The sequence below is a fragment of the Eulemur rufifrons genome, chromosome 10 (assembly GCF_041146395.1).
Source record: "Eulemur rufifrons isolate Redbay chromosome 10, OSU_ERuf_1, whole genome shotgun sequence".
Classification (NCBI taxonomy): domain Eukaryota; kingdom Metazoa; phylum Chordata; class Mammalia; order Primates; family Lemuridae; genus Eulemur; species Eulemur rufifrons.
The window spans coordinates 15058525-15074448 of record NC_090992.1 but is presented as its reverse complement, the minus strand read 5'-3'; the positions used below and the strand labels follow the sequence as shown (position 1 = coordinate 15074448).

The 15924-nt window shown below is 34.9% G+C and overlaps 1 protein-coding gene across 1 annotated transcript in view; it reads left to right on the top strand.

The window, feature by feature from the left end:
- The window catches only part of RANBP17 (RAN binding protein 17), a 349817-nt gene that overhangs the window by 303656 nt on the left and 30237 nt on the right, over nt 1–15924 (top strand). Inside the window, exons 23-25 of the mRNA XM_069484213.1 lie at nt 1299–1513; nt 3511–3649; nt 15082–15248. Coding sequence (XP_069340314.1) covers nt 1299–1513; nt 3511–3649; nt 15082–15248 — 521 coding nt within the window. The remainder of the gene's footprint in view (nt 1–1298; nt 1514–3510; nt 3650–15081; nt 15249–15924) is intronic.

Genomic DNA, 15924 nt, shown 5'->3' with positions numbered 1-15924 from the left:
GGCATTAAAGGGACAAGTTGGAGTTTGCAGGGAACTCTAGAAGCTAGACACATTCAGCTACTGGAGAGAGACCATGAAAGCATAGGAGGTGTAGTGGCATAGAAGTCAGTGGAAGGCTGTTGCTCACTCATGACTGCTGCTTCTGTAAGTTTGCTGCCAAGTATTTGGTGGTGGACTTGGGGTCACTGGTCAGCAGCGCTAGTAGTTCTAGAGCAGGAAAGAATAAGGACAAACCAGAACCCAGCAGCATTTCTGTATCTTCCTCTCACCGCCTCTAACTACAACCACCTTCGGAAAGTCATAGCAGCTGCTTTACTTCCATCTTCTAAATCTCACACTAATTTCTCTTTTGGCCAATTCTTCCTCACAACTGTACAGGGTTCTAGGAAACTTAATTCTTGTTTAGCCAAGTTGACACAGTATAAACCACTACAATATACCTTTAAATTTTGCAAATTGAATTTAGTTTCAATTTTAGAAGCAGTACTCACTTGAACGGGGAAAAAGAAGAGCTAAGAAACATGCATTACTTTATATTTTTTAAAAAAGCATTCTCAGGTATTACCTAGTAATATGCTTTACTAGCACACATTTCAGAAATAGAAAGTGTTGATTGTAAATACTAACAACAGAAAATTTTAAGGTAATTATACAAATATTTCTTTTTCTTGTGATGGTCAGCACAGAATTTAAGTTACAGTTTTAAAAGAATCATCTCTTGGGATCTTCTAAAGAAGGATCCAGGGAAGTAGCGTTTATTGTGTACTGTACCAAGAACTTTTATGTGTCTTATTTCACTTAATTCATATACCAAACCTGTGAGGCTCCTAAATGTGAAGTAACTCAAGATCAAGTTCATATAAAAAGGTTAAAAATTCATCCAGAATTTAGACTAATTTACATCTTAGTCATGTTATCTTTTTCTCTTGGCTTAGTTTTAACCTGCTCTTTAAAAACTTTTAATTGAAAGGATAATACATAAAATAAAGTGAACTAATCTTGAGAGTACAACTGGATAAATTTTTACATATCTGTGTATACATCCATGTAATCACCATGCAGATAAAAATGTAGAGCTTTCCCAGTGTCCTTGATTGATTTTTTTCCTTGGGTCATTTGTACTTCCAGGTAAACTGCCTTATATATAGTTTTCATTACAATGGATGGTACAATTCTTGGAACAATGCTGGGGGAAATGAATATATTAACAGTAAAGTGAAAATGTTAGTGTGCCCCATAACTGCTTTAAATGACATCTACTTATGTCACTTTCTCTTTCTGCTTTTACCCTAAAACAGGTAATCAGATCCTGTCCCTCGGGAGCCTCTCAAAAGATCAGATTTATCCAATGAAACTCAAGGGCATCTCCATCTGCTATTCAGCTCTCAGATCTGCCCTGTGCGGAAATTATGTCAGCTTTGGCGTCTTCAAGTTGTATGGGGACAACCATTTTGACAATGTACTCCAGGCCTTTGTCAAAATGCTGCTGTCAGTGTCCCACAGTGACTTGCTAGTAAGCAATCATGCATCATGGGAGTCTTTGTGTGAAATGTGAAGTAATACCACCACAGGCCTGGAATTATTACAATAAAGCCCAGGGAGTTAGAATAGCACCAGAACATTTTATGTTTTAAGACAGCCTACTTGCTCAAACTTAAGAGAATTTGGACAACTACACTGTCAGTATTTATACAATTAAATGTGCAGTTTAGAAAGCTGCAGCTACCACCTTGTGACAAATTGGTCATCCAGAGTGCTCCAGGTTCTACATATGGAAAAAATATAATTAGCAATTTCAACTAATTGCTTACAACTATACTCATAACTCAAAAACAGTCTGTGTTTCCTGGAGCAGAAAATACAGCATTGGCTGCAGGATTTTCCTCTTCCTTTTATTCTACTCTTTGTACTTGCCCTGCTGTTTGGCCTTCCTTTCCATTAAAATTCTGGTGTGGTGGACAGAGTGCCGAACTGCAAGTTGAGCAACCTGGCATATAGTCTCAGCTACGTCTCTCACTAATCACCTGAGTGACGCTTTAATTTCCTCACTTTTAAAATGATTGGATTAAACTAAGTGATCTCTAGGTCCCTTTTCTGTTCTACCATCTAGTTTCTATGATACATGTCGGTAATCTTCAGACTTTGATGCCCATCAGAAACACCTGAGTTGCTTGTTGGAAATTCAAATTTCCAGGCTCCTCCACTGACCTGTGTCATTATCAGACTTTTTTTCAAATGTCTCTGCCTGATTACACACAAGCCAGTATGTGCCCAACATGGAGGCAGTAATTAATTGGGTAACAGACCCAGGTTCATGGTCTGGCTTAGTTCAGCCTTTCCCACCTGCTCCCACCAAACATTACAAGTTAAGATTAACAAGTAAGCCTTCCTTTGTTAGTCAGCCTGTGTGAGAAATGCTCCTTGACCCTCTAATGGACTAGTGCACCCTCTTCTACCTTTCTAAACTGATCTTAATTGGGCCACATCTCAAGCCAAAGTTGTGAAGCCTCTTTATAGTAGAATAGAATGCTCATTGAAGGCTATGCCTGCTTGATAGAAATTATAAATCAAAAATTGGGTAAAATCAGCCATATGTTACAATCACCTCATTGAGGAGACTCTTCACTACAGTTAAAGTCTACCTAGAAAACTGGTGTGGTTTCAGGAATTTTTCTCTCACCTTTTTCCTAATAGTCAAGCAAATCTCCAATTCAGTAATTCTCAAACTTAAGGGTGTATAGGACTCTATTAGCATATATGTTAAAAGTGTATATTTCAGAGCTTCACTCTAGAGCTTTTCATTCAGTGAATCTGAAGTGGGTATCAGGAAACTATTTTTAACAAGCACCCCAAGTGATTCTTATGGAGGTAGTCATAACCTCACTTTTAGCAATACTCTTCTGGTTTATCTTATGAGTGTTGTGCTTCTTGGTATTGGTTGGATTGCATTTGAGATTTTCCAGGTATCTTTCTCATGCACTTATCTTTTGCCTATAGTATATGCTAAGCCCTTTACCAAATTATGATTTAGTTAGCTAAGTTGGCATTGTATAAATACAATGGCATGGTATAAATACTGTGACATCAAATCCCATTATTATAGCAAATTTCTTTGTGTTTAAAAAACAAACCAAAAAAAAGGTTTCCTAGCCACCATTAAGCACTGTTCAGTGTTACAGTATTCCAATCCAGAAAAATAATTCACACAGTCTTCTAAATGTCATACTGCAGGGATTTTACTTGCATTTAAGTACTAGCCATATAAAGTAAAATTGAAATAATGTACTATGCCATAGCTTCAAATTAGGGTTTCTAGAGATCAAAAGATTCCTATTAGAACCCCTTTAAATGCTGCATTGGGACTCATTATGTCGTTTGTTCTATGTATTTATTGACCTTGTGTTTAAGTAAGTTTACAATTTCCAGTATTATAAATGGCAATTTCCACTGGACTGTAACATGTCTTTTTCTTCCCTGTGGGTTGACATTTAGTATATCTCTGTGTTGTAGCAATACCGGAAACTGAGCCAGTCTTATTATCCACTCCTGGAATGTCTCACCCAGGACCACATGAGCTTCATCACCAACTTAGAGCCTCCTGTACTCCTGTATGTTCTCACATCTATCTCAGAGGGACTCACTACTCTTGGTAAGGATCGTGAAGGACATTGCTTCCAGAGGAAAAACTCGATTTATTGTCTCTTAATGTATGTGCTTATTGAGACTGTCATCCTACAAAGGGGGAAAAGATATGAACCCAAACTGAAAGATTATTTTTTAACTGTTACTTGTAAGTGGGAAAGTATATTTTTTCATATTTTGATACACAGTTTGTTACTTTTAATTGATTTTATTGAGATATAACTTACATATAATAAAATTTACTGATGTTAAGTGACCAGTTCAATGAGTCCTGACAAATGTGTACATGTATACAATCATGAACTGCCACAACCAATATACAGAATACTTTCATCACCACAGAAAGCTCTCTTATTCCGCCTTCTAGCCAATCCCTTCCCTCTACCTTTAGCCCAGGGAACCACTGTCTACTTTCTTTCACTGTAGTTTGCCTTATCCAGAATTATATGTAAGTGAAATCATATAATATGGAATTACTTATCTGGCTTATTTTATTTAGCATAATGACTTTGAGATTCATCTGTGCTGTGTTAAGAATCATTTAGTTTATTCCTTTCTATGGCTGAGTATTATTCCATTGCATGGATTACTACAGTTTGTTTACCCATTCAGCAGCTGATGGATACTTGGGTTTTTTCCATCATTTGGCTATTTTGAATACAGCCATTATGAACATTCATATACAAATCTTTAGATAGATAAATCTTTTTCATTTCTCTTAGGTAAATACCTAGGAGTGGGATTTCTGGGTTATATGCTAAGTGTATTTTTAACATTATAAGAAACTGACAAAGTTTTCCAAAGTGACTATACCATTTTGCTCCCACCAGCAACGTATGAGGGTTTCAGTTGCTCTGTATACTCACCAACACCTGCTATTATCAGTCCTTTTAACCTTAGTCATCCTAATGGGTGTGAAGTAGAATCTCATTGTGGTTTTAGTTTGCATTTCACTAATGAATAATGATTTGAGCATCTTTTCATGCTTATTTGCCATTCATGTATCTTCTTGGTGGAGTGTTTAACTCTTTTACTCATTTTTTTAGACTGAGTTTTTTATTTTGTCACTGAGTTATGAGTTACTATATATTCTTGATGTTAATTCTTTGTCACATACATGTTTTACAAATATTTTTCCAGCCTGTGACTTGTATTTGTATTTTCCTAACAGTATCTTCTGAAAAGTAAAAGTTTTTAATTTTGAGGAAGTCCAATTTATTGTTTTTTTTATGGTTTATATTTTTTGAGTCCTTTTCTAAGAAATCCTTGTTTAACCCATGGCCATAACGATTTCTCCTATGTTTTCTAATAGTTTTAGCCCTTATGTTTAGAACTATGATTCATTTCAGTTTAATTTTGTATATGGTATGAGGAGAAAGCTGAGATTCTTTTTGTAACATGGATATTCAATTGTTACAGTACCTTTTGTTGAAAAATATCCTTTACCTATTGGATTACCTTGTGCCAATACTATACTGTCCAAATTTTATAATGCCTTAAAATCAGGTAATATAGCCCTCTAATTTTGTTTTTTGTTTTTTTTTTTCTTTTAAAATTGTTTTGGCTGTTCTGGGTCCATTGTCTTTTTATATAAATCTTAGAATCAATTTGTCAGTTTCTCTTGTTTAAAAAAATTATGGGAATTTTTATTAGGATTGCATTGAATCTATAGCTCAATTTGGGGATAATTGACATATTAACAATATTTTAATTCCTGAAAACAGAATCTGTCTCCATTTATGTAAGTATTATCATTTCTCAGCAGCACTTTTATAGTTTTGAATTTATGAGTCTTATATATATTTGTTATATTTGTAAGTAAATATTTTGTTTCTTACGCTATTGTAAGTGGTTATTAAACTTTAGTTTCCTATTTTTCTTTGCTACCATATAGAATTGCAATTGATTTTTTTATATATTGACCTTGTGTCCTGCAACCTTGCTAAACTCATTTATTCTGGTAGCTTTTTGTAGGCTTCTGAAGATTTTCTGTGTAGATATGTCACCAAATAAAGGCAGTTTTACTGCTTCCTTTTCTATCCGGATGGCTTTTTTTCTTGCCTTATGACACTGTCTAGAACCTACAATATAATGTTGAATCAAAGTGACAGTAACAAACATTTTTTCGTTATCTCCAATGTTAGGGGGAAAGTATTCAGTCTCACACCAGTCACTATAATGTTAGGTTTTTCATAGATGCTTTTTATCCTGTTGAGGAAATTTCTTTCTATTTATAGTTTTCTGAGAGTATTATCATGAATGGATGTTAAATTTTATCAGATGCTTTTTCTGCATCCACTGATATCATATGGTTTTTCTTTTTTGGTGTATTTATGGATTATGTTAATGTTAATCATCACATTGGATGATATTCAAATATTAAACCAAACTTGCATTCCACACTTGGTTATTATGCATTACTCTTATATATTACTGGATTCGGTTTGTCAAAATTTTGATACAGATTTTTGCTTCTGTGTTTATGACAGATAGTGATGTGTTCTTTAGTTCTTATATAATTTTCTGTTCTTGTAGTTTTGTTCTGTTTTAGTCTCAGTCTAGTGCCTGAGGATGTTTCATCCTTTCCTGTTTTCTCAAAAAAATTATGTAGAGTTGTTACTAGTTCTTCCTTAAATGTTTGATAGAATTCTCTGGTGAAACCATCTAGCCTAGAGTTTTCTTTGTGTGGAAGGTTTTTAACCACAAGTTATATTTTTTTATAGATACATAGCTATTCCAATTATCTTGAGTGGTATTTGGTAGTTTGTGCCATCAAAGGAATTTGTTCTTTTCATGTAAAGTTCATACAATATTATTGACATAAAATTGTTTACGATATCCCCTTTCTATCCAGTTTTATTTCTATAGGAACTGTAGTGATGTTCCTTCAGTCATTCTTGATATTGACAATTTGTGTCTTCTCTCTTTTTTTTTTCTTAATTATTCTGGCTGTGGATCTATTGATTTTATTGCAAAGAACCAGTTTTTTAGTATTCAATGATTTTCCCTCTATTATTTTTCTGTTTTTTATTTCACATTATATTTTTATTCTCTAAAAGTTGATCTTTATTGGTTTTTCCTTCTTTACTTTGCTTTTTCTTTTCTAGTTCTTCTTTTTTCAAGATAGAAGCTTAGATCCTTACTTTAGGCCTTCTTTTCTAATATATACCTTTCATGCTTTAAGCACTCCTGTAGCTACACCTCACAAATTTTGATATATTTTGTTTTTATTTTATTCAGTTCAAAAATATTTTCTAATTGCCCTGCTGATTTCTTTAACCAATGGATTATTACCTAGAAGCACATTGCTTAATTTCCAAATATTTGGAGATATTTCTGATATTTTTCTTTGACTCCAGTTTTATTCCATTGTGTCATATTCAGTGATTTTTATACCTTAAATTTATTGAGACATTTTTTATGGTCCAAAATATGGTGAATGCTTCTTGGGACCCTAAAATAATTGTGTATTTCATTGTTGAGAAGAGTGTTCTGTAAGTGTCAGGTCTAGTTGATAATATTCAGATCTTCTGTAATCTTACTGATTGTTTGTTGTCTACATGTTCTTTGAATTAGCAAAAGAGAAGTGCTGAAGTCTCTAACTATAATAATAGATTTGTACTATGTCTCTTTTAGTTCTATCAGTTTTTCTATCAAGTATCTTAAAACTTTGTTATTTATATTTAGGATTATTATATCCCTTGATGAATTAACCCCTTTGTCATGATGAAATGACCCTCTTTATTTCTGGTAATATATTTCCTCTGAAATCTACTTTGTTTAATATTATTAACTTCTCCAGCTTTCTTTTGATTAGTGTTAGCCTCTTTTTCCAACCTTTCACTTTTACGAAGTTTCTTTGTATTTAAAGTTGGTTTCTTGTAGACAGCATGTATTTTCTTTTGCTGTTATAACAAATTATTACAAACTTGATTCCTTAAAGCAACACAAATTTATTATACTTTTTTGTTTTTGTTTTGTTTTTTAGAGACAGGTCTCACTCTGTTGCCCAGGCTGGAGTGCAGTTGTGGGATCATAGCTCCCTGAAACCTGAAACTCCTAGGCTCAAGTAATCCAGAGTAGCTAGGACTAGAAGTGCACACCACCACCCCCAGCTAATTTTTTAAATTTTTGTAGAGACAGGGTCTCATTGTGTTGCCCAGGCTGGTCTCAAACTCCTGGGCTTAGGCAATACTCCTACCTTAGCCTCCCAAGGTGCTGGGATTACAGGCTTGAGCCACCGCACCCAGCCTGTCTTATGTTTTTGTAGGTCAAAAGTCTGGCATAGGTCTTACGGGGCCAAAACCAAGGTGTTAGCAGGACTGCATTCCTTTCTAAGGGCTCTAGAAACTAATTCATTTCCTTGCCTTTCTAGCTTCTAGAGACCACCTACATTCCTTGCCTCTTGGTCTCCTTCCTCCGTCTTCAAAGCCAGCAATGTCACATCTTTTTGATAGTTAGTTCTTCCATAGCTACATCTCCCTTTGACTCTGATTTCTTATGCTTCTCTCTTCTACTTTTAAGGACCCTTGGGTTTACAATGGGCCTACCTAGATAATCCAGGATAATTTCCCTATTTTAAGGTCAACTAATTAGCAACCTTAATTCCTCTTTGCCATGTAACCTGACATATTCACAGGTTCTAGGAGTTAGGACATGGACATATTTTCCAAACACATAGCATATAGCTAGGTCATACTTTTATATCATATCTCAATATCTTTGCCTTCTAATTAGTGTTTCAACCATTTAATGTAACTACCAGTATGTCTGGGTTTAAATCTACAATATTGCTATTTGTAGTCATGCCTCTTCATTTTTTAGTGGTGCTCTAGGGATTTTACAATCTACATTTACTATCTTCAGATCATACCACAATTTACTTTCAAATAATCATAATCTATCTCTCTGCCTCTATTTCTGCTCCTTCTGGAACTCTAATTACACATGTGTTATATACTTTTGGCTATTTTCCTAGAACCCACTGATGCTCTGGGGTTTTTTTCTCTTTTCCTTTCTGTTCTTCATTTTGTATAGTTCCTATAGGTATATCTTCAAATTTTTTCTTCTATAATACCCAATCTGCAGTTAATCCTGAATTTTTTTCATTTTAGACATCGTATTTTTATTCTCTAAATGTTCCATTTTGGTCTTTTCTTATATCTTCCATTTTTCTCCTCATCAGGTTCATATTTTCCTTTAATCTTGATCATATGTATAAGATTTATAACAGCCGTATTAAGGTTCTTGTCTGCTAATGTCATTTCTATCTCAGCTTCTATGGATTTATTTTTCTCCATATGGGTCATATTTTCTGATTTTTACTATGCCTTGTTATTTTTGATTGTATGTTTGACATTTTGAATTTTAGTTCAGTGCTGGATTTTGATGTATTGTTTAAAGATTGTGAATTCTGTCTTGCAGTTGAATAACTTTTGGATCAATTTGACTCATTTGAGATCAAATAGCAGCCTTTATTTTGGAGTCACGGAGCCCTACTACTAAGATGTGAGCCCTGTGAGGACATTCTAATGCTCCATGTATTATGACGTTTCTCCACAAACTATTCCCAGTTTCTAATCTTCAGAAATTATTTGACCTACTGCTTTTCAGTGATCCTTTCCCCAGCTTTGGGGAGTTTTCTTATACTTTCACAGTTCATTGTTCAGATAAACATTAGAGAGGACTCCCTTGCAAATCTATAGAACTCTCTTCTTCTGTAGATCCCACACTGTCGTACCACAAGTTTTAGCTGCTTCAGCCTCCTCAAATTTCCATCTGTTATTCAATGCAGTGAGACCACCTGGCTTTATTTGGATTTCCTCTTCCTAGCCTGCAACCTGGAAACTGCTTTGAGCAGTAAGCTGGAGCAATTATAAGTATTACATCATTGGTTTTCCTCTTTTCTGGTTTAATAGTGCTGTACTGCTTGTTGTGCAATAATTGAAAACCATTGTTTCATATATTTTGTCCTGTTTTCCAGTTGTTTATGGCAGAAGGGCAAATTCTCATAGCAGTTAATTCTTCATGGATATAAGCAGAAGTCTTGTCTTTTATTATTACAGTTTAGCTTCACATTCTTTTATCTCACATCATAGTAGTACTTGAAGATTTTGAATTAGTTGCAGGTGGCTATGTTATTTTCAACATGTCATTTTGGTAAGCCCTGGAATCTGCATGTTAACAGGCTCTCAATGGAGTCTTGATGAAGTTGCATTATGTGTGGAGTACTGAACTTGGATTTAAGTTGCAGTGCTGCCACTTAATACTTGCATGACCTTGGACACATACCATGTGCCTGGTGCTGTCATAGGTGTTACTTATATATACTTTATTCATTTCATTCTCAGAACCATCTGCATACCACAAGTGGGTTAGGTGCTCTAAGAGAACTGTTTTTCCTTATTTCCTGCTTACTTGTAAGCTTCTGAAGGACAGTAACAGTGTCTTAATCACTACTTTATTCCCAGTTCCTAGCATTCTAATAAGTGCTCAGTAAATATTTATTGAATGAATTAATTAGATAATATTTTCATTATACAGATGAATAGCTGTGGCTTAGAGAAGTGAAACAGTTCACCCAAGATCATACAACTAATAAGTGTTTGATCTAGGAAGTCTTTTAAACTCTAAAACCCATTCTTCTTCACCACACCACCATGCTAGATCTACCTGATAAGAGTCACAGCTTTAATAGCTAGATGCTTGGTAGAGATGGTTTTCCTTATACATATTGGCGATTTTATCTTCAGGCTCGTGTTTTATTGCAAATTGGCATTGTAATCATTAGATAACTCTGGCAAGTGAATTATGCCCTGCATCTTCAAGAAAGAGAACTATTTAGAACATTGAAAGTAACCACTTGGATTTTTCCTTTCCCAAAAATGATATATTTGCAAAGAGGCATTTATTGGTATTGTTTGGGTTATAGGCAGGTTTCAGTTTTACTGTAGCCTCAATGGAAAAAAATGGGAAGGAGATATAGAGAAGTTTAATTAGTGATAGAGTAATGACTATTCTGAACATGATATTTTAAAATTTTAGTTAATTATCATTCCTTAACATTTTTAGTTTCATGCTCTTTTTAATCATCCATCCATTCTCCATGCCCCACCCCCACCCAACTCCCATATTGTTACAGAGACAAAGCACAGGGCTTACAAAAAGTTTCACTTGATAATGGCTCCCAATGCATTCATTCAATAATTATCATTTGTGCACATACTAAATACCAGATAACTGTTCTAGACCTTGACAGTACCAAAGAGAACAAAACAGATAAGATCCCTGGCTCACATGAAGGCTGTATTCTAGTGGGGAGAGATAACAATAAGTGAACAAACACACATGCACACACACAAGAAAATATCAAGTCATGACAAGTGCTAAACAAAGAATTAAAATGGGATGATGGATGGAGAGTGTGGCTGTTTTAGAACTGATGAAGGAAGGCCTCTAAAATTAGCCATGGCAGAGATGATGGTACATTCTAAAACCTAAAAGACTAAACAAGGAGAGGTGAGAACAAGCAAAAAGTTGGATCAGCTAGGAATCGCTGCGTCTTTTCTCATGAAGTTCATTATTAGTAAAATGTATGTAAAGAATAAAAGAGAATATGTTGCTATTTTGAACATATTCTTGAATTGGATGACATATATGGGATGAATATAATGTGGAGTGAAACATTTAAAAAATATTTAAAACTTAGAGACCTTGTACATTAGTTTCTCCCACCAAAAAAATAAAAGTACTAAAGAGAGAAGAGAGCTTATGGATTAGCTAAGTAGACTGACAGCGTTGGTGTTCAAGGGATTGAAATAGCCAGAAAAAGAAATGGAAAGTGAAAAAGGGAAAACCTAATATATGTTAGGCACTGTGTTACTATCTTTACACACTTAATCTTATTCATGTCTCACAACACCTTACAAAGTAGGTAGTATTAAGCGCATTTTACAGAAGTGTAGTTGAAGCTCAGTGAAAATCTAGAAAATAATAGATTCAAACCTAGACCCACTTATTTACAAAACCACTGCTCCACCCAAATAGGCCTTTTATCTCTGAAATTGCCTTTCAGACCATACTCTTCCAAGACCTTCATCCTCTCTTCTGTTGTAGTGAGAAGTTTTGAGATGAAGCCAAATTTCAGCTCAGCCCCATTATCATTCTTCCTGACTCTCTGTTAAGCAGTTCTTTCCTATACAGTTAACTTTTCAGCACAGCTGTCGGTGATGGGTCTCAGTGAGCAGGAGGACTATTAATGATGCATGTGCTTCCTGTGTAGACCACTGCAGGAGAAAAGGAACACTTGGTTGTTTTCAATGCCAAACAACAAGTTTCTAGGGAGGACAAAATGCCTATTAGGCTTATTTATTTCTAAAATTATCTAAATTATGGATGTAATCCTTTTTAAAAGATTCGAAATACCAAAAACCAGGATAAAATATGAAAATTCGTGACTTATGCACATCCTTTATGTCAGATAGTTTCTTTATTTGAATCTCACATAAAAGCTTGAGCTGCAGAAAAAACCAATAATAATACATAGTGCTCAGCACCTTCGTTTTGTTTTTGACCAAATGCCTCTTAATCCTTATGATTCCACACTTTAAAATCTACCCTAAAATAACATTTATTTTTTTCAAAGTCCCCAACCATAAATCAGCCATAATGGAAGCTCTTCTTGCTTTTATTGCAAAGATATGTGCTCCAACCGTTGTGTCTAAAGTGTTTACCTGGCTTTTTCACAGCTGACTCAGTGGATTGGAACCTTTTAATGCAACCTGCATGGCATGTGGTCACCAAATCTATGCAAAGTCTTTGTAATTTTCCTATGATTGATAGCATATTGCTCTTCACTGGTGAGGGGAACCATATCTATTTCCTGCTTGCCTTTGTAGATGTTAAGTTACTTAATCCATTTACTTTCATGATTGGGACTTCAAATGTAGAAATGTGAAAGAAAAGCAACCAGGCTTAACAAATCTGTGTCTGACCCTTAGGCCTAGATATTTTCTACTATACTGTGTCACCTCCCAGGATTATAAAACCAAATCTCCCTTTTGTACAAAGTAACCCAGTTGGTGGGGAGAGATAAATATGAAATTAACTAATCAATCAAATGCCATAGCTTTAGGAGAAAAAAAGCTTTTTATTTTTTATTTTATCTTTAATAGACACATAATAATTGTACATATTTATAGGGTACAGTATGATATGTTGATACAGGTATACAATGTGTAATGATAAGTCAGGGTAATTAGCATATCCATCACCTCAAACATGTCATTTCTTTGTGTTGGGTACATTCAAAATCCACTCTTCTAGCTATTTGAAAATATGCAATAAATTATTCATCTTAGTCACCCTATAGTACTACAGAACACTAGAACTTATTTCTCTTATCTAGCTATAGTTTTTTATTCATTAACCAACCTTCGGAAAAGTTTCTTTCTTAAAAACCTTATAGCCAGCCACACAGTTTTCCAAAACTATTGTCCATGCTTGTCTTTTAGACCTTCATTTGACCCTTCATCCCTCATGATCATGTATCAACTACCATTATCCTCTATGTTAAATGCATACAACTGTCTATTTCAGAACTTACCCCCAAACCTCCGTCTATTTTCTATGACATTTTTCTCTAGAATGATGTATGTGGGGGGGGTTAAACTATAGTGTTGTATCAATGCCAGGTGTTATTACTAAATACAACTCAAGACTTTCTCTAGAAAACTTACTGAGGTTAGGTTTAGCTACCCATTCTTCAGTTAATTCAGCTAATATTTCATCTCTAATCTATGTCAGGCATACATATATTTCAGAACTTCAGAGATGAATAAAATGAATGAAAAACTATTCCCTTAGGAAGTTTATAATCTGCTTCTCGGCCCTACTCTCTTAGACTACTTTTTCTCTTCTTAGTCTGCCATATACACCACTTTCAATTGTTTCTCTTATTCTCTTACTAATCTTAAATTCCCAGGGATCATATCCAAATGTTAGCCAAAAAATGTGGGCAGTGTCATGCTATGAGTCAAAACCATGGACCTTGGATAAATTATTTAATCTCTGAGCTTCAGATTTCTCATTTAAAAATGCAAATAATATTATATAAAGTAGTTGTTAGAAGTAAATGACGTGGTAATTTTAGTGTGTAAAGGAGATTCTCAATAAATGGTTGCTCTGTCATAGTCACTTACTTGCTCAAAAAGCCTTCAATGAGACCTCTGTTGCCTTTCAAATTAAATGTAAATGTCTCAGCCCCACTATTGGATGCCCTCAAGAAAGAATCCCCCTTCAAACTACTATGTCAGTCTTCCCTTATGACTCTCCTACGCATTCTCTCAATCAAACCAAAAGTCCAGCTCCCTGATTACACCTTCCTCTTTTTACCATGAGGGCAAGCCAGTAATTATTGCCATTTTTTGAGTGTCCATTGTGTTTTTAAGAAGGTGTGTCTGCTATTTACATATATTGTTGCTAAATACCTAATTTTAATGTAGTGGTTAAGAATACAGATCCAGAGTCCAGCTCCTTGTTTGTTTTCATACCTTGGCTACACAATCTTCTAGCTGTGTGACATTGGACAAGTCACTTAATCTCTCTAAGCCTCAGGGTCCTCACCTGTAAATGGAGATAATAGTAAGTATTATAGTGCTGCTGTGAGGATTAAAAATAATAATCCATGCAAAGCACTTAACACAGTAACTAACACATAGTAAACTCTCAATGAATATCAACTATTTTTATTACTGTTCAAGAACTTGTTATTTTCTTCTCATTCACCTCTGCCAAACAAAGTAATAACACAACAAGTAATTGGAAAAGATGGGACTTGAAACTAGAGCTATCTGGCTCCAAAATCCTTTCCCACCATACTCTTGCCTTATGCTAATGTCTCTACCTGAAAAGTATCCTTCCTTATGTCTAACTGGAATAATCTTTCACAGCCCATCTCTGGTGTTGCGTCCTTCACCAAGCTGTCCTTGATCACCATCTAAATGTGAGCTGTCCTTCAAAATCCTCAGTGTGTCCTCATTCTTACATAGCGTTTTGCTATAGTGACTTGTCTACTAAGTCATGAGCTCTTTGACAGCTGGGTTGGGGTTAGACCCCTGTTTCCCCTGAAGCAGAGTACTTTGCATTAAGTAGATATTAATATTAACAGTTACTTTAACTGAACAGAAGTTGTTGAGTCACAAATGGAAAATTCTGTCCAATTCAATCCAGGAATCATTTACTTACCGAAGTGTCTCTAGGCCTGGCCTTGTAATAGACACTGGATATAAAGAGAAAAGAAAATTCCCTGCCCTCAAGGAATTTACAGTTTGGTAAAAGTGCTTTGAATCAGAAAGTAATTCTTTTTTAGTGGAGACATTATAATCAAATGAAGTAAATACTTCAGTAATGCAAATAAATTCTTATTTATTGTTTATACAGATACAGTTGTCTCCTCCAGCTGCTGTACCAGTTTAGACTACATTGTCACCTACCTCTTCAAGCACATAGCAAAGGAGGGCAAGAAACCACTTCGATGCGGAGAGGCTACCCAGGCTGGTCAGAGACTGTTACATTTTATGCAGCAAAACCCAGATGTCCTGCAGCAGGTAACTGGTAGTTGTTCATCTACCTTAAAAAACAAAGTTTCCAAGAAGCCAACCTGTCCCTGATTATCTCTTAGAGCAATTAGTCTTGCCAAGACTTTTTACCAGTTACTGTCTAGGAGTATTTTCCCAAAAAGTGTAATAGAACACTGGTCTCAGGATTACTTACCCTCAAGAAACCCCTTTGCCATTCATCTTAGTGAAGCTAGAATTAAAAAAGAGAATAGTTTTTCCAGACACCTGAGAAAAATAGGACAAAACTAGAACTAGAAACAGACGACCTCTGATTTATTTCCTGGAGCCTGTGATAATGTCATCTCAAGTTTGACTTGTGAATATTCTGGTACATTAGGAAATTACCATTTGCTGGGCTCCTACTCTGCCCAGCAACTTGCTAGGAACTTTCCATTCATTATATTATAATTGGTATTTTTCCCATTTTAAGAAGAGAAACCACAGTTCAGATAGATTAGGTATATTTCCAAGAACATTTAATAAGTAATAAAGCTACAATTTCTTTATTTTCAAATGTGTTTTCTAGCTGGTTAATAAGGGTTAGGTTGAAGTTTAATATTGTTTTTAAAAACTCACTTGGGCAAATCACAGTTAGCAGCATACATGAAAAATGAGTATACATGCCAGAAATATTTCAAAAAGAACAATACCATTTTTTAATGGC